Below are 21,262 nucleotides of genomic sequence, written 5' to 3'. Positions count from 1 at the left end.
TTTTAGACTGGGGGGGGGGGGCAAAATCCTATTGAAAATATTAATAATAAGAGGGCAGAGGGGTCTTGACCCTCCAATTGCCAAATTTTTTATATAAAATATAAATCTAGCATAAGTATTTTATGGGGCATTGTATGACTCTGTCGAATGATAATGATAATATATGATGACTTTATTCACCAAAATATACTTTATTTTTTATTATTTTATACTTTATGCTAAATTTATATATCTTTTATCTTTATTTTTTTCAAACGACAAATTATTCTTTTAAAATATTCTTTTTAAACGACAAATGAAATTGCATCTCCTTAACTTCTGATATTTATGCGTGTATGTTTATATATATGTGTGTAAGTATGTTTGCATATGTGTTTGTGTATGTGTATGTGTATATATGAGGATGTATATATGAGTTTTTATTCTTCACCTAGTATTTTTCAGAAAAAATATTTTATTGTAAATTTACTAAAGGCTTGTGGGCTTTAAATGTTATTTAATGTTATTGTAAATTATGTTATTGAGTTTTATTCTTCACGTAGTATTTTTCAGAAAAAATGTTTTATTGTAAATTTACTAAAGCCATGTGGGCTTTAAATGTTATTGTAAAGGGGCTCTATGAAAAGATTGTGGTGACACCAGTCATCCGTATCTTCTTTGAGCTCCTGTCTGTCTTATATATATTCTTTGTGTAACGTAAAAGTTTCATTGTAATTTTATTATTTTATTTTATATAAACAGCTTATATTATAAGAAAAAAAAAAAAAAAAAATTGTATATTTACGCCAAAAACATTGATTTTAGTGAACCTAAATCCGGCCTCTCGGTCATTTGTAGGCAGAAGACAAATTTTATAGAAAATTATATAAAGCTAAATACTTTTACAGATCTTTATTTAATTAAGTTACTGCATAGTATTTATAAAGTTAATTAATATTGTCTTTAAATTACTATCTTTGTCTTGATGAGAAGTCTGAAACTGCCTTATGCAAGTTCTCTCCGTGGTCTTTGTGACTTACATTTCTTTTGCATCTTGCCCAAGTTGGTTTAAACTTAGAGTGAATTGCATCTCCAGTTTGTTCTGCAAATCTGACTAGACCACATTGATTTTCTTCACAAAAAGGAACAATATGCGCTAACATGATGTGGACCTTCCATGTTATGGGTAAGGTGTAATTATAGCCTTTTGAAAACTCTATTAGGTAATTATATGAGTCTTTCAATCTAGCAATAGAGTGCTTGACATTGGGACTAAGGAAATCACAGAAACAGTCATCCACGACACACTTTAAATCTTTGAAACATGTAATAATAGGTATTAGCTGTCGACAATCATTTAAGAATGCCTTTTCTAGATCTTGAAGATTATTCATTATCTTGTAACAGTTCACTCCATTAAACCCTCCTCCATGATAGCCATGTCTGAGAATGTATTTTCCATACAGCCGCTGATTAAAGTTTGGCCAGAGAGTAAAAACTAGGTCGCTGAGAACATTATTAAAACCCATAAATATATGTAACAATGATGGAGGAATTTTGTTTATCACTTTAACTTCTGGATCTTCATCAAGATGAAGAAGCCTTTTTCGTATAACATTTTTATACAGCTGTGCTGTTTCTTTCTCTAAAATTTTTATACAGCTGTGCTGTTTCTTAATCTAAAATTTGTTTTATACTCTGATATGTTTCAGGAACATCTTCAGCAATAGCAATAAACTGTATACGTTGCACACCAGACCCAATATATTCGTCAGATCCCCGACGTTTACTTCTGTTTTTTATATTATTACTGTTAACTTTAAGTTCATCCGCATCAAAGATGTTAACACATATTTTCAATGAACCTCCACCTCCATCAATTGAAACTCGTACAATGGTATTATAAAGATTTAACGCTCTCTTACTTATAATGTTCATAACAAAATCTGAAGGAACAAAAACTAGGTTCCTATCAACCTTTTTATCCCCAACTTCAAATTGCATGGACTGAACATTGTAATAATTTTTCACAGTTAATTCAAGATCTGACAGTAACTTCGTCACTTCTGACTGGACAACTCTCTTTCCTGTGGCCTTGTTAAAAGTAGAAATCAGTTTTCTAGTTCCTCTGTTTGAAATATCAAGATTTATTCGAAGTTGCTTGAATGTTTCAAAAGAGATTTGCTGGATTTGATTTCTGTCTCCTTTGTTCTCAGGACGATCAACTCTTATTATCTGCGGTTTTCCGCAGATGGCTAAATTAAATAGATCACCTGAATTTACTTTTTCTTTGTTCATTTTTTCCTTGATTATTGAAGAAGCCACCTGATTTGCACTGTGTTTACCTCGTTCCAATGTCAATGATGTAAGGTTTTTTACAGCAGTTGATTTGCAGCATTTGTGCTCTAAGCCACGACCTAAATAAATATTGTTGATGGTAGTTTGACTATACCAATATCATGTAATATTTTAAAACCTTCTGTTTATATTATATATTATTGACAGACATTTAGAGCAGATCTTTAATGTGTTTTCTAGAGAGGTAGCAGAGCTCTCATCAATCTCAATTGTGATAATGTCAGACTTGCGCTTCTTAGAAATCCGATCAATCTAAATAATAATTATTCAGAACTAACATTTGAGCTTTTTATGACAGAATTGACATCTTTATAATTTAGCAGATATTTTAAAATTCTATTTTAAAAGATGCTACTAACTTAAACCTAACCTTTTCTATCTTCTGTGTCCAACTGGTTGGTGGTTTCTTTCTTTTTGCAAGCATGTACAAATTAGTTTTGCAATTTCCACATATAGAAGAAGGATAGGCTGCAATTTCTTTTATGTATCCAGAGTATACATACGTCTGTACCAGTTTTTCAATAGTATCTTGGACTGCAATAAGACTCTTTTTAGTTTTTGTTTCCCAGCAAACACAGCAATAACTATTTATATTCATTTTTTATTTGCTAAAATTATAACAAAGTCATGAGTATTATAATACAATTTTTTTAAGATTTAGAAAATTTATTAAACCAATTTTTAAATTTTTGAAGCATTTTGCGCCAAAAATTTAATAAAACAAAAAAATTAAATATATTTGCATATTTTATGCTAGATTTATATTTTATATAAAAAATTTGGCAATTGGAGGGTCAAGGCCCCTCTGCCCTCTTATTATTAATATTTTCAATAGGATTTTTGACCACCCCCATTCTAAAAATGCACCCTTGGATTTTTAAAATGTTTAATTTTTAATATTCTAATAAATATCTATTTGATGGCATTTTTTTTTAAGTTGGATAAAGTTCAACCTGAGGGTCGATTTATGACACAGTGGTATAAACTACTGGCAAAATACATAAATATGCGAAAAAACGGTTTAGTAAAATTGTTTTTGTTATTACAGAAAAATTGAGAAAATCAAGATATTTTTTGCTTCGACAAAAATGAAGTACTGTTATTATTCTGTAAATATTTGTTCAATTCGAATATTTTTTACCACGATACCGCATAAACACCATAAAAACATAGTTTAATAGCTTTGGTTGTAATTTCCACAACGCTTCTATAAATAACCTCCTAGATCCAAGAGGTTATGTAGGAGGCATATTTATCAGCGGAGAGAGAAACGACATCCGCTCAAGGACCATCACGAAGAAAATCGCGGTTGTAGTAATGCTCAACAGGTTCAGCCACCATAGAGCTATACCCTCATAATGAGATAACAGGAGTTGTTTGGCCATTAACAAGGAGGCATAGCGAAAATCCGAGTAAAGGAGATATAGCCATCATCCTAGACAGGAAACAACGAAACGCAGGTTTACAACTATGCCATCCTGAATAGATAAAAAAGGGGTGTGAGGCTGTCAACAGAATTGTTTATCCTCTAAAATCGTTGCCTAGGAGAACTTCTACAATACATTAGCTGAATGCAATTGCATAACACATCTGCCTAAGATGTATTAGGCAATTATTACTCAAACAAGAGCCCTAAAGCAAGGTGAATTTTAAGTCAGAGATTATTATTAAAAACAGATTTAGTGTAATTTTGTAAGTTATTTTATCTATATCGGGGTTGTTCGCAACACTACTACAACGATCAATGCGCACCAATCTTCCCTCTTCTAATGTCACGTGGTTAAGTATTACAAATCTTTATCGACAGTCTTAATACCTATTCTAAACTTCAAATAAGAATACAGCATTTTTTTTTATGAAAAAAGCACACAAAAATAACGCTTCAATCTATTTACAAGACTAACGAATTAATCGTTAATGACAGAAATCATTACCAAAAATATGATAAAAATAAAACAAAGGAGCGTATTTATGATATTTTGCATATCCAATTCATAAATAGTATTGTATTTCAAAATATTTTGATTTTTTTGATTGTTAAAATGAGCACGGCAAATTTCGACTCTAGTTGACACTCTTTGTTGATCGCGCGAAGTCTTTCTTAAAAGTAGCCGAAGCAATAAAATTGAAACAGTCTTTTACCTCGTTTTTTTACTAACTGTTTTTTTCTTTGAACTTTTTTTAACTGGAGTCGGACTTCGTGAAGATTCGCTGTCTGATTCACTAGCTGACGAACCAGATGAACCTGAGCTCCCTGAACTTGAAGAATCATTAGAAGAACTGCTTGAACTACCGTCACTAGAGCTTGCGTCACTTGTTGACGAATCTGAACTGCTTGATACGTTTTTCTTAGTTTTCTTTTTTCGAGTTATCTTATGGTGTTTACGATCTCCTTCGTCACTAGAATGGCTTTTACTGATTTTTTTAGAAACAACTTTCTTTGGTTTTATTTTGACTTTATCTTTAACCTAGAGAAAAATGTACATAACAAAACTACTTTATTTAGTAATAAAAAATAGTTAAAAAAAACTAAAATTTTAAAAAAACTAAAAAATTAAAACCTTCCAGTCTTAACTAAAAAACTTTAACTTTATATAGGCAAACCTTTTCTATCTTTGCCTTGGTTTTCCTTTCAAGTGACTCTTCTTGTTCATCTACGTCGCTGGTCCTTGCGTATTTTTTGCTCTTAATTTTCTTTGAATCGTTATCACTTCGACTTTCTTCATTACGCTTTTTTTTAATATCTTTTTTTAACGGTTTTTTCTTTTTATCGTTTTCGCTATCAAATGAATCTTCTTTTTTGCTTTTAGTTTTTCTCTCATCCTTTTGTTTCTTTTTCTTTTTGAAATCATCTTCGTTAGAATCCTCTTCACTTGAAGATTTTTTATACTTTTTCGGCTGACTTTTACTCTTTCTATCATCTTCTCGTGTTTTTTTAGCCTTTTCAGATTCTCCTTTTGATTTCTTCGTTTTATCATCGTCTTTTTTGACTTTAGACTTCTTTTCTGGTTTTTCTTTTTTCAGCTTTTCTAATCTTAAAAGTTCCTCAAGTTCTTGTATTCGTTTTCTTGTTTCCTCTTCCTCTCTCTTTGTTAAAGAATCATCAATTGACGGCTCTTCGGAGGATAGTGATGGTTTTCTTTTCTTTTTACTTAAAGAATGTTTTTCGTCTTTTCTAAAAGTAGGAGTTTTACTGTGCGAACGTCTCTTTTTTCTCTTTGAACTGTTTTCTTCAGCATAAGAATCAGATGTTGCGACTGGGTTAGCATTTGAAGGATGATTATCAATAAAATGGTCACTGCGCAAAGACTCGCTATTGTTAATGTCTGAAAGTGATACATTATTTTCTGCTTTACCAGAACTAGAATGTTTCTTTTCAGCATCAGAGGTGTCAGATATATCCATATCTGACCTACGATCGCTTCTTTTATGCGAATCATCAATAACGTCTTCATAATCTTCAAGAACGTGATTGTTAATCATACTAGCATGCTTTTCATCGTACTTTGATTCTTTTGTTCGACGTTCTGAATACCCATCATATCCAAATTCGCGGATAACATTATCGTCATTTAAATCGGCATGATTATCAGAACGATAAGGAAGATCAGAATAGATTTCTTTTGCTTCCGTTCGTTTAGAGCTGTCACCAGCGCGATCTTTCGGCGACCTATGGCTAAGAACTTCTTGATGTGATTTTTCTCGACTAGTTCTCGAAGAGATTTGATTTTCTTTCTTTTCTTTTTCTCGAACTTGATTGACACTATGGTCGCTATCTTGATCACTATCAAGTACAACATCTGTAGCATCTTTTTTAGTTTTATCAACTGAATGACTCTTACTACGTTTGTGTCGCTCGTTGCTACTCGATAACTTTTGTTCCTTCGAACGTTCATTTAAATCTCTGGCGTTAGATGAACCTTCATAGGTTGAAGACAGTGTCGAATTTTCTTTTCTTGATTTTACGTCAGTAACAAATTTATTTTCTGATCGAGAGTTCTTTTCATACTCATTCTTTCTTGATTTTGAACGTCCAAATTCATCCACAGAATCTTCACGCGAGCGTCTTTCATCTCGCGACCTTTCTCGGCTTCTTTGTCGACGACTTCTTGGATTTCTGCGTTCATCATCACTATTACCCCGTTGACGCCGTTCTCGTTCTCGAGCTTCACGCTTATTCCGACGCTCAACACGTTCACGTTCTTTTTGTTTATAATATTCATCACTTTCAGAGTCACTTTCGTGTTTTTTTCTCGATCGTTCTCTACTGCCGCTTCTGCGATAACGTTCATCTTTTCTACTTCGTCTCTCTTCGCGCTCATCACTTATATGATAATCCTCTCGATTGCTTTTCCGTCGCTCAGAAGACGACTTCTTTTTATCTAACTTGCTAGAGTCGTCATCACTTAAACTAAAAAAAGTAAAAACAAATTTTCATTAAAACTTTATGAAAATCTAAAATCGAAAAACTATCAAATTACTCAAATAAAGTTTTAAAAACAAGTAAAAAAAAAACATACTCTCCTGGTTCCTTAGTTGATTCCGAATATTTTTTTCGATTACGTTCAGGAGATTCTACTTTTTTTTTTCGATTTCGCTCAGGAGATTCTACATTCCTCTTTCGATTTCGTTCAGGAGATTCAACATTTAGTTTTCGATTTCGTTCCGGAGATTCTACATTCTGTTTTCGAGTTCGTTCAGGAGATTCAACATTTCGTTTTCGAGTGCGTTCAGGAGATTCTGAATTTTTTTTTCGATTTCGTTCTGAAGATACAGAATTTCTCTTTCGATTAGGTTCAGGAGATTCTGAAACCTTTTTTCGATTTCTTTCTGGAGAACTTGCATAATCGTCAACTAGAGTACGTTTCTTTTCTTTCTCGTCACTTGTAAAAATATTTTAGATATAAATTATATTTTTATAAATCTTTATATCATAAATACTATAAAAGTTTCATTTATACAAAATATATATGCATATGTGTGTGTGTATGTATGCGTGTACCTCTCTCTCTCTATATATATGTATATACATTGAGGCATATTCGTTTAGGCGCATCAATTTTTTTCTTTTTATCTTAATTTTTTTCTATGTATTGTCAACTGATATGCATGCAAGTTATTATCAAAATAATTGTTGTGTTGTGGGCTAATAAAAATCACAAAAAAATTTTTTTTATGTGTCTTTATTAACATGAGAGTATGTTTGATATACAAAAGTACATTTTTTAATTGGAATATATCTATAGACGCAGTCATATTTTTGACATTAAAAGATGGAAATTAGTAATGCGTATGCCCTCCATTACACTGGGTCACCTCAAAAATTCTGCCTTTCATTGACTCCACTAGTTGTTGAAGTGTAGTTTGATCCAACTCGGACCATGCTTCAAGGATTTTACACTTTAACTCAGTAACAGTTTTAAATTGGTGTCCGGCTGCTTTAGCGTCATAAACTTTTCTTGATAGCATTCCCCACACGTTCTCGATTGGATTTAAGTCCGGGCTACAAGCTGGCCATTCGAGAACCGGGACGTTGTGGTCTTTAAATCATTTCATAGAATGCCTAGATGTGTGAATTGCAGCATTATGTTGCTGAAATATGGCATTATCGTCCATGTTTTCATCCATATAAGTTATGAGAACATCATCCAACATTTTTGTATACTTTATCGAGTTCATTTTAGGTAAACCACAACAGAGTCAATTTTCCTGAATAAGAAAGTCCACCCCAAACCATTAAACTTCCTCCTCCATAATTTCGTTTTGTTTGTGGGCCATTTATTCTTCTTAGATCATGCCAATAACAACCGTAAGCGTCCGGACCATCTAAATTGAACTTTTTTACAACTAAAAATATTACGTTTTGCCACTCATGAGTCCAATGTATATGGTTTTTAGCAAACCGTAATCTAGCAATTTTATGGTGTTTTTTTAACATTGGTTTTTGGTGTGGTTTCTTCCACTTTACGTTTGGTGTTGTACGTAGAATATGTGCAACATGTTTATTGGTGACAGGCAATAATAATTTATCCTTTATTTGTGTTGCATTCAATTTATTTTTAGTTGCTTCGAAGCGAATTCGATTAATTTGCTGATTTGTTAATACTTTGTTGCCGTTTGTTGCTTTTTTTACACCGTAATTGTCACCTTTTGTAATGCAGTTTCGTACAACATGGTCAGATCTTCCAACTTTTCTAGCTATTTCTCGTATAGAAAGTGCTGGTGAGACTTCTGAGCCACGATATAAATTAATTTGTATTTTTTCAGCATCTGTCAAATACTTTCCTTTAGGTATTTTGTAAAATGCAATAAAAATGATACTGGCAGAGCCAAAGATCAAGTTACACTAAAAATTTTCAATTTATTTGTGTAAAAGTGATTAAAAATCAATAACTACCGTTATTAACCTGATTGCGTCTATAGATATATTCCAATTAAAAAATGTGCTTTTGTATATCAAACATATTCTCATGTTAATAAAGACACAAAGAAAATTTTTTTTGTGGTTTTCATTAGCCCACAACACAACAATTATTTTGATAATAACTTGCATGCATATCAATTGACAATACATAGAAAAAAATTAAGATAAAGAGAAAAAAATTGATGCGTCTAAACGAGTATGCCTCAGTGTATATATATATATATATATATATATATATATATATATATATATATATATATATGTATATATATATATCTATATCTATCTATCTATCTATCTATATCTCTCTCTCTGTATCTATCTATCTATCTATCTATATCTATCTATCTATATCTATATATATTTCTCTCTCTCTCTCTCTCTCTCTCTCTCTCTCTCTCTCTCTCTCTCTCTCTCTCTCTCTCTCTATATATATATATATATATATATATATATAACTACAGTCATGGACAAAAGTTGGCGACCACCGCGATTTTCGCATATTTTTTAATGTATTTTAATTGCTTTTGGGCTACTTTAGTGCTACAATTTTGTACCAATTTGTTTAATTGACAATTAGAGTCTAAAATTGATATTTACATGTTTATTTTCAGATATAACTGAAATATTCTGGAACATTTTATATTACGGAGACCTTATTTGAAGCAGTACTAGTTAAAATGGTACGCGGTAAAGAACTGACATCTGAAAAGCGAGCTCAGGTCGTTATTTTGTACAAAGAGAACATTTCTATAAGACAGATAGCCAAAAAGCTCGGTATTTCACATTCCACTGTTGTAGCTACTGTAAAGAGAAATCAAGAGCTGAAAAGTTTTAAATTCCGTTCACGCGCTGGGCGCCCCAAGGTTACAAGCAACCGTATTGATAATGCTATAATGGCATTTATAACGGCAGCAAAAAAACCACCAAGAGCATCCTCAAGTGCCATTAGAGGCAAACTGCCTGGATCACCAAGAGCATCCTCAAGTGCCATTAGAGGCAAACTGCTTGGATCACCATCCAAGAAACCAAACAGTCGGACAATACCCAGACGATTATTTGATGCAGGCTTGAAATCTTACCGACCAGCACAATAGCCGAAGCTTTCACCAAAGAATATTCGCGATCGCATAGCGTTTTGTCAGAAGTACAGGCAGTGGACACCAGCCCAGTGGAAACAAGTGATAATTTCAGATGAGACAACATTCACGCAATTCTACTCATTTTGTAGACATGTCAGATGCCCACCAAATCAGAGGCATAATCCAAAGTACGTTATACCAACAGTCAAACAGGCTCCAAAAGATATGGTTTGGGGAGCAGTCTCTGGTAGCGGTCGTGCCGGCATTTGGATTATGCCTAAAAATACAACAATCAATGGTGCTGTTTACTTGAGTATACTGATGGATAAGCTGCCACCATTTGTACCAATACATGGCATCACTCATTTCCAGCATGATGACACACCTTGTCATGGTACCAAGGCTGTTAAGGACTGGCTGCGTTCTGAAAACATCCCGCTACTGGAACCTTGGCCAGGCAACAGTCCAGATCTCAATATTATTGAATGTTTGAACTGTAATGAAGCAGAAGATTGCTGCACATAGCCTAAGTTCTGCAGATGACCTCATCAACTGGATTAAACGCGTGTGGGTGCAGGAGATTACGCCGGACTATTGCAAGAAATTGTGTGAATCGATGCCAGGACGTATTGAAAATATTCTCAAAAATAAAGGATTTCATTGTAAATACTAAAATATGAATAGACATGCTGTTTAACCTGTATAGTGTGAATAAACATTCAAAATATATGTACTGATTTATAATTTACTACTTGTTTTTCTAAATTTTGAGTGTTTTTTGTAAAAAAATGCAGTGGTCGCAACCTTTTGTCTATGACTGTATATCTATATCTATATATGCGGTAGTGGTGTAGTGGTAAAGCGCTCGCTTCATAAGCGAGAGGTTCTGAGTTCGATCCCCACCACGTCCCTGGTAGTACCGCGCTTCTTTCTTCTCTTGTTTCTCCGCGCAGCAGCCTTGTTCGTCAAGGTTCGTGTTTCGGAGTTATAGAGAGAGGGTTATAAACCACTATTAAGTAGCCTCCTCATCTGTAGTGGCCTTCTCGGCCTTGAGGAGGTGAATAACAGTATATATATATATATATATATATATATATATATATATATATATATATATATATATATATATATATATATATATATATATTTAAACACTTATATGTTGTGTGAAAGTTTTATTTTATATTTTGTTGACAAAAAGTAAAAGTTAAAATGCAAGACCGGATTTTTTTTTTATTAATTGATAGACTGCCTGCCCCAACCAAACCCTCAGTTGATGTAGCAGCACTCCCTTGCGAGTCAGGCTAAAAGATAGTAGATGTAGCAGCACTCCGTTGCGAGTTAGGCTATTTGTCAGTCGATATAGCAGCACCCCCTTGCGAGTCAGGCTATTTGTCAATCGATGTAGCAGCACTCCCTAGCGAGTCAGGCTATAAGATAGTCGATGTAGCAGCACTCCGTGCATGATTTACAGTAAAAAAATAAAAATAAAAACATTTTATAAAAAACAAACAAAAATAAAAACATTTTAATAAAAAAAAATTAAAATAAAAACATTGTTTATATTGTTAAAAAACATTCAGAATGTTTTAAAAAACATTCTGGTCAATAAATTTGTGTTTTTGCGGCTTTTTTAAAAAACGATTAGTATGTAATTAAATTAATGGTTTTAACTTTCTGACAACACGCAAATGTTGGACGAAAGTCAAAAGTAATTAAAAGTGACGTATGTGTTGGCGTAAGAATCACTTTTTTCCTTCCGCTCTTCCCAAAGACAACAAACTATAAATCTATATATATCTATATATCTATATATCTATATCTATATATCTATATATGTCTCTCTCTCTCTCTCTCTCTCTATATATATATATACACACACACATGGTTTTATTCAGAAAAAAGGATTATACCTTTTGGTTGATTTGCTTGACCTTTGTCTTTTTTCATCATCAGAACTACTATAATTTAAATCAAAAAGTATATTTAAGTTACATTATCACAATTTTTTTTTACTTAAAAATTATAAAACTGCAACAAAATTGCAAATATTATTATTTAATTACTTTTAAGTATTATTCATTTCTCTTTCTAACAATCAAAATTACCTCAGCTTATAAGTTAGGGTTTAAAACAGAACTAGCAAATAAGTCTAATAACTAAATATAATAAAGCAAATAATTCTAATAACTTAAGTCAATAACTAGCAAATTATCCAAAATCGGTAGCAAATAGTAAACAGGTTAAAGTTACAAAAATTGATTTTGTAACTTGAATCTGTTTACTAGGGCAGGTAAGTAATTACTACCCTCTTCAATGTAGCAAATTCCCATTCACAAAAGGGTTGTAAAAATCAACTTTAAAAAAAAAATCCTGACACAAAATTTTGAACAGGGTACAACAAATTGACAAACATGCAAAATTTTTGCATAAAATTGACAAAAAAAAAAAACCCAGAGTTCACCGATGTTTTTTTCTAAAGTAAAGAAGAAAAACGTACAGCAGACTATTCTGCTGGTCAGGGATGTTTACTACAAAACAAAAATGAAAAGTCAGATTAGACTAGAGCTAAATCACCTGAACCTTCAACATCACAAGATCCTGATTTTATTCCTGAGATATCCTCAACAGACACAGGATTACACAAATATTCTGGCCTCCAGGCTACAGCAGTAGAATCTGCTACATGAGAAGGTAAAAAAGTTCAATATCGTGATCACAAAAAAAAACTTGACTCAGTTTTTAGGTATGAAAAATGACCTTGTATTACACCATCAAGTTAACAGACTAATAAATTCACTCAATATTAAGTACAAACCTAAAAGTAATCTTTATTGACACTTTAAAGCTAAGTTTAAAAGCAGTGTTATTACATAAAAGGAATGAACTACTATCATTTCTATTTGGATATGCAGTTCACATAAAGAAATCTTATGATAACATGCAGCTTTTTCTTAACTCTATTTACAACAATGGTTAACAGCAGCCGATCACTGGGTATTTAAAAATAATTGCCATCTCGCTGGGAAAACAACTGATACACCAAATTTTCTGCTTTCTCTGCAACAAAGAGTAGTAGTAGATCAAAATCTGACCACCATAAAGCAAAAAAATTATTGGGGCTCTTTAAAGTCTCTGGATCTAGGATAAAAAAAGTGAAGCACAGCCAGCAAGTGGGATCCAAGAAGACTTTGCTACCACCATTACACATAAAATTGGGAATTTTGGTGGGAATTTGTTGACTATTGTTGGGAATTTTGTAATGACAACAAACCAAGATGCCAGGCCAGATCTCAAGAGAAAATCTGAAGGCTGACTGAGGTCAAAATAAAAGAAGGTATGTTTACTGGTCTACAGATACTTGTGTAAGATGAACTTTTATATCAGATCCTCTGGGGTTTTAGGAATACCCCAAAATCATAGCCATAATGACAATCGAACTCTGGAGAAATGCCCTAGATAAAAAATATTAGCAACAAAAAAAGAAAAAGAAGAACAGTATATAATATAAGAGGACTTTTGATTCAGCCAAATAAATATATATATTTTATCGTTACAGAAAACCATTATAAAGATACTTAAAAGTGTCTTAATGAGTTTTTGTAAAGTTGTCTAACAAATATTAACTTTGGCAAAATACAAGAAGAGCTTTGCCAATATTTTTAATACTAAAGCCAATTAGTTTTTTTAAAAACATTTCTGTAGTCACAGTATTAATAAAAAAAAAGAAGGAAAAAAAAAAGAAGGAAAAAAATAGTCAAAGATACAATTATTTTTCCATCTGTTGACAAGTGTTATTTACAAATGGAACTATTACTACATACAAATATTATCTTGAATAATCATTAACTTTTTATTTCAATAACAAATAGAAATTTAACCAATCTTATAATAGTATAAATAAAATCTTTATGCACTCACCTACTAACAGATCGATCACGCTTTCTGCTTCGATAACTTCGACTATCCTCTCGTTTATCTGAGCTGCGATCAATTCTGATAAAAGAATTAAATAACTTATATTATAACCATCTACTTTAACTTTACAGTGCTCCTTTATGCCTTGAAATAATTAGCTGTACAAAAAACTTTTAATAATATCATCATGGTAATCATCAATATATCACCTTATATCATGGTCTTAATGATTTAATAATAAAAACAAAATAATAAACTTTTGTAATTATATATCTTAATTAAAGTGATTTTGAGCCAGAAAAGATGCATCTGTTAGAATTTAGTTTATTTGTGTCTTAAATCCCTTAAAATAATTTATATTTAATTTAGTTACAAAAATTACAAAAAAAAAAGAAGAGTTGAAAGAAATATTTTTCAGAAATATTAACAACTCTAGAATTGTCTATTAATTACTTTAATTAGCAAGTTGCTGTTAATTCTCTGGACAAGGGTTTGAAAAATATTATAAAATTTTAAGATTTAACAAAAAAGATAATTTTTTTTCATGTAATTATTGCTTAAAAATATTTTTAAGTTTATTTACCAAGTTGGTTTTGAAATTAAACCTTTTCAATTCTTCACTTCAAAGAATAAAAATGAATTGTTAATAAATTACACAAAGCTAAACTTAATTAATAAACAAAAAAAAATAGATTATAAGTTTATTTTAACATTTATTTTAATTTCTATTATCCCTTTAATTAATACTTAATTTAACGCTACTGCTTTAATATTTCTCTTTATATTTTTGACCATTTGATGAGGTATTCTTAAATCTTTATAATCTGTTAATATCTTCTTAATCAGTAATAAGATTGAAAACTTTTTAATTTGATGACTTCTGTAGTAAAGGATAAACCTTACATTATTTTAAATGAGTATAATAACTTTTAAAGTCAGGTAATTCATTCAATTCATAATGCAACGTAATAAGATTGAAAACTTTTTAATTTGATGACTTCTGTAGTAGAAGGATAAACCTTACATTATTTTAAATGAGTATAATAACTTTTAAAGTCAGGTAATTCATTCAATTCATAATGCAACTTTAATAATAGCGCAATTCAAGTGTATTTAAAGTATTATAATTTTTATTTTTAAAAATTAGAAGACGATGATAACTCTAGAAGACGATGCTCTTTTCAAAGGTCAAAAGGCCAAACTCTTGATAAAGTTAGTGTTTATCTCTAAAAACCCATGCATCTCACACGGTCATCTCTATGTTGCATGTTAAAGAACAAGATAGTTTATAACTTATTTTAAAGAAATTAAAGAAAATCTGTTTGCTTTTATAATATAAAAACCAGGTCATTTGATTATTTTTTTTTTGAAGTTGTTAAACATTTATTACGAAGTATGGCATTAAACAAATAAGGTTGTATTTTATAAATGCTTCTAATTTATATATTTTTCTGAATTTTTATATTTAGTTACATTTAAGTGTTATTATGTGTTTATATGTGTTTAGGTTATATGGGTTTATATTTTGTAAGAATGTAAATATTTTATATATACGAAGTGTTTTTATGTTTGTGATGTGTTATAATGTTATGTGCTTATAGTTTGTCAGTGGTTATTATGTTGTTTGCATAGTTTCAAATTGTTGTGTCTTGGCTTAGTTTACAGCAAGATTGTTGACCTTGCGAACCAAGTGGTATACTTTGCTATGTGACTTGGCTTTGTTGAGAGCAAGAGAGTTGTCCGCGCCAGTAAAGTGGTCTATTGAAACACAATTAAATCTGTTTGTAGTTAGTGAAATCATAAAATATGTTGAAAAAATATTGTTGAAAGAAAGTTAAAAAGAAATGCTAAAAAGATACAGTGGACGGCCAAATTATTAGTTACAAATTATTTGTTTTTTCACAAAAAATGCAATTATGAATTTTAAATGAATAAATTTGCTTTTACTCTTGCATTCTTTGAGACTTTAATATCAATAATAGTTTTCTATTTTTTTTTTTAATGAAGTTGTAACATTTATAAATAATTGTGAAAATTTTTAGAATTGATAAGCTAGAATATGCAAAAACATGTGAAATGTGCCTTTTTACATATTCTTGGCAAAATTGATCTTTGTGCGATAACGTGTGTGTAATAAATACACTTTTTGTCAATTGTTTATTGTTTTTGTGATTCTGACTCATTTTTTTAAATCAGTAAGTAATTTTAACTAAAAATATTTGAACTTTGGTGCCTAAAAATAGGAAAAGCTAAAGATATATCAAACGAAAAAATTTCAGAAATATCTGCTTTGTTAAAACATTCAAATCACTCCCAAAGAGTGATTTGAATGTTTTAACAAAAATTTAGTTAAAGTTTCTGTGATGACAGTAAGCAGAATTAAAGGTAAACGTGATAAAGAAATACCTGTTCAAAGTGCCAGAAGTGGAAAATGTGGTAGACCACATCACTAACCCGAGAGATGAACGGCAATTCGTAACATTTGTGTTAAAAGCCAAAGAAAAAGTACAAAAGCAGTTACTAAAATCATACAAGAAGCCAGTATCAAGATTTTTTACAGAACTACAAGGCGTCGAATAGGGGTTTAACTGGGGTTTAAATGCTAAAGACCTGCAAGAAAACCTAAACTTACGCCTGCTATGAAATTAAATTGTTTCACTTGATCAAAACAACAACTACATATGTCTGCTGAAGATTGGGAAAATGTAAAGAAATACTTATTTAGTTGTTTATTGTGACAGCATCACTGATTAAAACATTTATATGAGTATTTATATAATTTTTTTTTTATTTGTTTCAGGTGTGTTTCTCAGATGAGTCCCAATTTGAAATATTAATGGATAAGTATTCTTTTGTTAGATGAAGGAAAGAAGAAAAATATAACCTGGACTGTGTTATGGAGACGGTAAAACACCCTCTAAAAGTGATGGTGGGGTCAGTTATAAGTGTTAAGGGCAATGGCCTTCTTAACATTTCAAGAAGTTACAATATTTCCAAGTTTCTTCAATTGAAGCAAATATATATTGTTTATAGAGGTTTTCTATTATTAGTTTTGTATTTACTTATTTATTGCAAATCTTACATAAAGTACATTTCAAAGTAATGAAAGGGATTTTATGATGGAAGATTACATTTCACTGTTCAATGCTAGCAGCATTTACTGAGCAGACAGGCCTTATAATTTTATCGATTTGCTTTATTTATGAGTTTTTATCTATTAAAAAATTTTTTAATTTTTTTTTTTATTAAATACTTATAAAATTGTCAATAATTAACAAAAACTACCTTAAATATATTATATTACTTAGTAAAAAAGATTATATCAATTTATTTACTTTGGTTTAAGTTCTTGATAGAAATATGCTATCTTTACACATTGCTCAATTATTTTAAAACATCTAATTTAAATATGACTAATAGTAGAGTAGAATATAATTAGATTATTATATTGTGCTCTGTTTTATTTGCTTACACTGTATTTTAGATAAGTTTAAGAAAGAAAAACTCACAGTTCAATCTAAAAATAAAAGTTCAACTTTTATTATTTTAAGCATTATTTTTACGCACTCCTTTGATGCTTAATTATGTCTGATAATCTAAGAAGTAAAATTATTAGACTTCCTTAAAATGAAAGAAACCCAGTGAGGCGAGCTAAATGGGTTTCAGCTACTTTGGTGCTCTACCAACTATCATATGTTTACTTTGTTTACTGTTAAAATATGGTTTTAACTTTTTTATGGTTTTAATTTGCTAATTATTTAAAAGTTGATCATTAGCTAATAGTTTAAAAGGAAGTTTGTTGTTGCAATCAAGGTAAGAATAATTTTATTTTCTAATAAAATTGCAAAACTTGTTTGCACCGATAGCTATTATGTTTTTTTTAATTTTTGCAATAAATATCTTTTCTTACAGATTTTTACTATTTTTAACAATGCTCTAGAAAAAGCATTAGCAACAGGTAAATTGGTTTGTAGTGGTAATCTTTAATGTTTTTACTTTTATTATGTCTTAATTTATTATTTATTTTATTTTAGACATATTACAATGCTTTTTCAGCTAATTGCAGATCAAATAGAAGGCCCACATCTCATAAGGCAAATAAGGTGTGGGCTTTGATAATGCAAATTTAGTTAATTTTTTTTTGTAAATATATACTTTTCTTTAATAAATTTTTTTTTAAATAAATTGATTTCCAGTTAATACATGGTGTATTTTTTTTCTTTTAGATTACTTTTTTTTAAATCAACCAGATGAAATGTTTGATCAATACAGACATACAATTAAAAACTATCAAAAATTGTTATGTTTTGTTAATTTGTTAATAAATGTGTAAATAAAAATATCTTTAATTTTACAAAGCTATTAGGCATTTTTTTGAAACCACAATCCGTCATGATTCATATTTATTCTGTGTGAATGAAAGTCTATGCAAATATCTAACGTAAACTTTAAATTATGTAAATTATTAAAAATTATAAAATGTTACAGATTTACTTTTACTTAAAAATTTTATTGCGGCAATATTTGCTTAATTTTGATCTATATGAATTTTTATAAAGCATTTATATACCGTTTTATAATGTTTAATAAGTCTTTTGCTTATTAAACAGTGTTAAAGAATAATGTTATAGCATGCCAATCTTTTTACATGGAAACTTTAATATTTTTTTCAAATTAACAAAAGTCCTAATAAAAGGGATTATTTTTTTCCTGATATTTCTGGAATTCCGGATTTTTCTAAACTTTTTGTTTTTCCGGATAGCCAAATACAATACTATATAATACAAGTTTAGGAATATACTTTTATAATACATTTGTTTTCTAAGCTTTTTCACTCATCACTCATACTAAAATTAAAAAAATTTGAAACAACTCAGGTAAAAGCAAAATTAAGAGAAAATAAAGGAAAATATATTCCGGATATTTTACCGAAACAATTTCCGGAATTTAAAAAAATAACCTGGATGATCAATGGAATAAGATCAATGATGGCCTGAAAAAAAATTGATAAATAGCTATTCGCGCAACATCTACTGAAACTTTAAAAGATTTTTAAAGTTAAATATAATAGAAAATTTATTTTAAAGCTTTAAAAAGTAAACAATAAGTATAGTTTTTATATATGCATGTAATTATTTTTCTACCTCTTACTAAAATATATTGGAGTAAGGAATAAGTACAGAAAAGGTCAATGTGGAATAAATATAGCAAGACCTGTATTTTACGGGTCATGACAGCTAGTTATTATTATTCATTTTAAATTAGTTTTTAACCATATAAAAAAATTAGAAAAACACTTTAAATTCATTAAAAATGGAATTTTTATTGAATTTAAAGAAGATAAAATTTAATGACACAACCCTAAACACAAATTTTTACTTGCAATGTCAACATGTGTTTCTTTATCAGTTCTTAATATAAAATATAAAAATTAACAATGGTAAATAGAACATTTAATAAATTAAAAAGTTTTTTTTTTTACATTTTTGTTCTCTATGAGTTCTATGTTTAAACATATAGAGAACATAGAGCAATATCCTTGTTCTCATAGAGAACAAGGATATTATTGCATTTTTTTAATACATATCATTAGTATGATATATGACTAGTACCTAATTTAAACTAAATTTGTGTTTAAATAAAACAACCTTGATGTCTTTAAAAATAAAATTAGGAAATTGTTTTAGTTAAAACCTATTTTTGCTTTATGTAAAAATGGGGTATTATTCAGAGATTGCTGTCTATAACAAAAACAATTATTGAAAAACTATGTTGTTAATTAAACAATTAAAAAAATAAAGTTTAGCCGTTTTTTTCTATTATGTGATGAACATTTTATAATAATATTGTCTACATCATACAACAATTTTTTAATGAAATATTGTTTTGATTTATTAAAAATGAATTTAAAATATTGTTCTAGTCTAGCAAATATTTTTACACAAACATCATTCAAAAGTTAATGCGACTTTTTTAAAAATTAATTACTTCTTTTATCTTACAGCTCGTTAAATTATTTAAATAGTAAAAATAAAATAAAAAGTGGCTTAACCGAAATTGCTTACTGCTTACATAAAATAGCTTAAGGCGTGCGTAAATTGCTTTTTGAGTAACGCTTTAAAAAGGGCATATTTATATATTATTATGGCATATTTCTACAGCAATATACTTTTAAATAAAATATAGCAAAAACATATGCTCAAAAATATAATCTTTTTTGTACTAAAAAGTGGAAAATAAACTCTTTAATTTAAATTTAATATTTCAGTTCATAAACTAAAGATTGACTGGTTTGCACAAAATTTATATAGAAATATACCTGTCAATCTTTAGTTTATGAACTGAAATATTAAATTTAAATTAAAAAGTTTATTTTCCACTTTTTAGTACAAAAAAGATTATATTTTTGAGCAAACGTTTTTGCTATATTTTATTTTCTACTTTTTAGTCTTTACAAAGTGTTACAATATATTATTATTCAAAATTTAAAAAAAAAATTTTTTTTCAAAAGATTTTAATAAAAAAATAAAATACAAATCCACAAGCAATCTTAGCCAATTTTAAAAATGAAAAGATGTATTTATAAAAATGAAAAAAGTATTTATAAAAAAAAGAAGAAAAGAATAACAAACCCACAAGCAATATTAGCTGGTTTTAAAAATGAAATGATTAGTTTATAAAAGATAAAAATTGCATTATCAAAAAAAGATTACAAACCTAAAAGCAATAAAAGCTGATTTTAAAATTAAAGAAATTTAATAATGAAGATTACTTTTAAAAAACAAACCCACAAGCAATTCAGAAGCTAATTTCTATATAAAAGGTTAGTTTTCTTGTGTCCCTTGGATGACAAAGTTACTTGAGGAAGAGTTCATATCAAGTAAAAAAAAAAGATTATAAAAAGTAGCATAATTTCTAGCTAAAAAATGCTTTAAGTAAGTTTGTATATCAGCAATACTAAAAGACAATAGGAAAAATTGCTACCAACAACCTTATATAAGGAAGAATTGATCAATTAACTTAGGAAACTTTGCAATTTCTATTTTTACCTTTTTATTTCTTGTCTTTGCATTGTTAATTAAACACCTCCCAACATTAACCGTCAATTTGTAAATCCTTGCTTTGACCTTTAAATCCTTGCTTGGTGTATTTTTTCGGATTATTTACTTTTCTTAACATCCAAGTTTTTGTTGGATTTTAAGAAAATTTTCACCCAGTACCTCTATTTCCTTTACCATATTGTAAACAATTTTTGCATAACTTTGTTTTGATGCTGAATACATAGTAAATACAAATTTGGTTTCTCATACTGATGATAAGATAAGTTTTTTTTTTTAAATATCAGTTATCTTTTTATATGAATATCAGCTATTCTTGCATGACTTGAAGTTTCCATTAATTGTTGTTTAATGTCAGACTAAGAATAATCAGAATTTTCAACATTTTCTTTCTACATTTTTTTAATTCATTAATAATTGTCATTAGTTCATGTTTAGAATTT

At 29.4% G+C, this 21,262-nt stretch overlaps 1 protein-coding gene across 3 annotated transcripts in view; it reads right to left on the bottom strand.

The window, feature by feature from the left end:
- Positions 1-4,212: 4,212 nt before the first annotated feature.
- Positions 4,213-21,262, bottom strand: part of LOC100205341 (serine/arginine repetitive matrix protein 2) — a 33,837-nt gene continuing 16,787 nt past the window's right edge. For all 3 annotated transcript variants that reach the window (XM_065807937.1, XM_065807938.1, XM_065807939.1), the window contains 5 exons: positions 13,765-13,839; positions 11,757-11,804; positions 6,858-7,220; positions 4,942-6,748; positions 4,213-4,805 (listed from right to left, as the gene is read on the bottom strand). In XM_065807937.1, coding sequence (XP_065664009.1) covers positions 4,476-4,805; positions 4,942-6,748; positions 6,858-7,220; positions 11,757-11,804; positions 13,765-13,839 — 2,623 coding nt within the window. In that variant the 3' untranslated portion in view covers positions 4,213-4,475. The remainder of the gene's footprint in view (positions 4,806-4,941; positions 6,749-6,857; positions 7,221-11,756; positions 11,805-13,764; positions 13,840-21,262) is intronic.

This window comes from Hydra vulgaris, chromosome 10 (genome assembly GCF_038396675.1).
Source record: "Hydra vulgaris chromosome 10, alternate assembly HydraT2T_AEP".
Classification (NCBI taxonomy): Eukaryota; Metazoa; Cnidaria; class Hydrozoa; order Anthoathecata; family Hydridae; genus Hydra; species Hydra vulgaris.
This window is presented reverse-complemented; position numbering and strand designations above follow the sequence as displayed.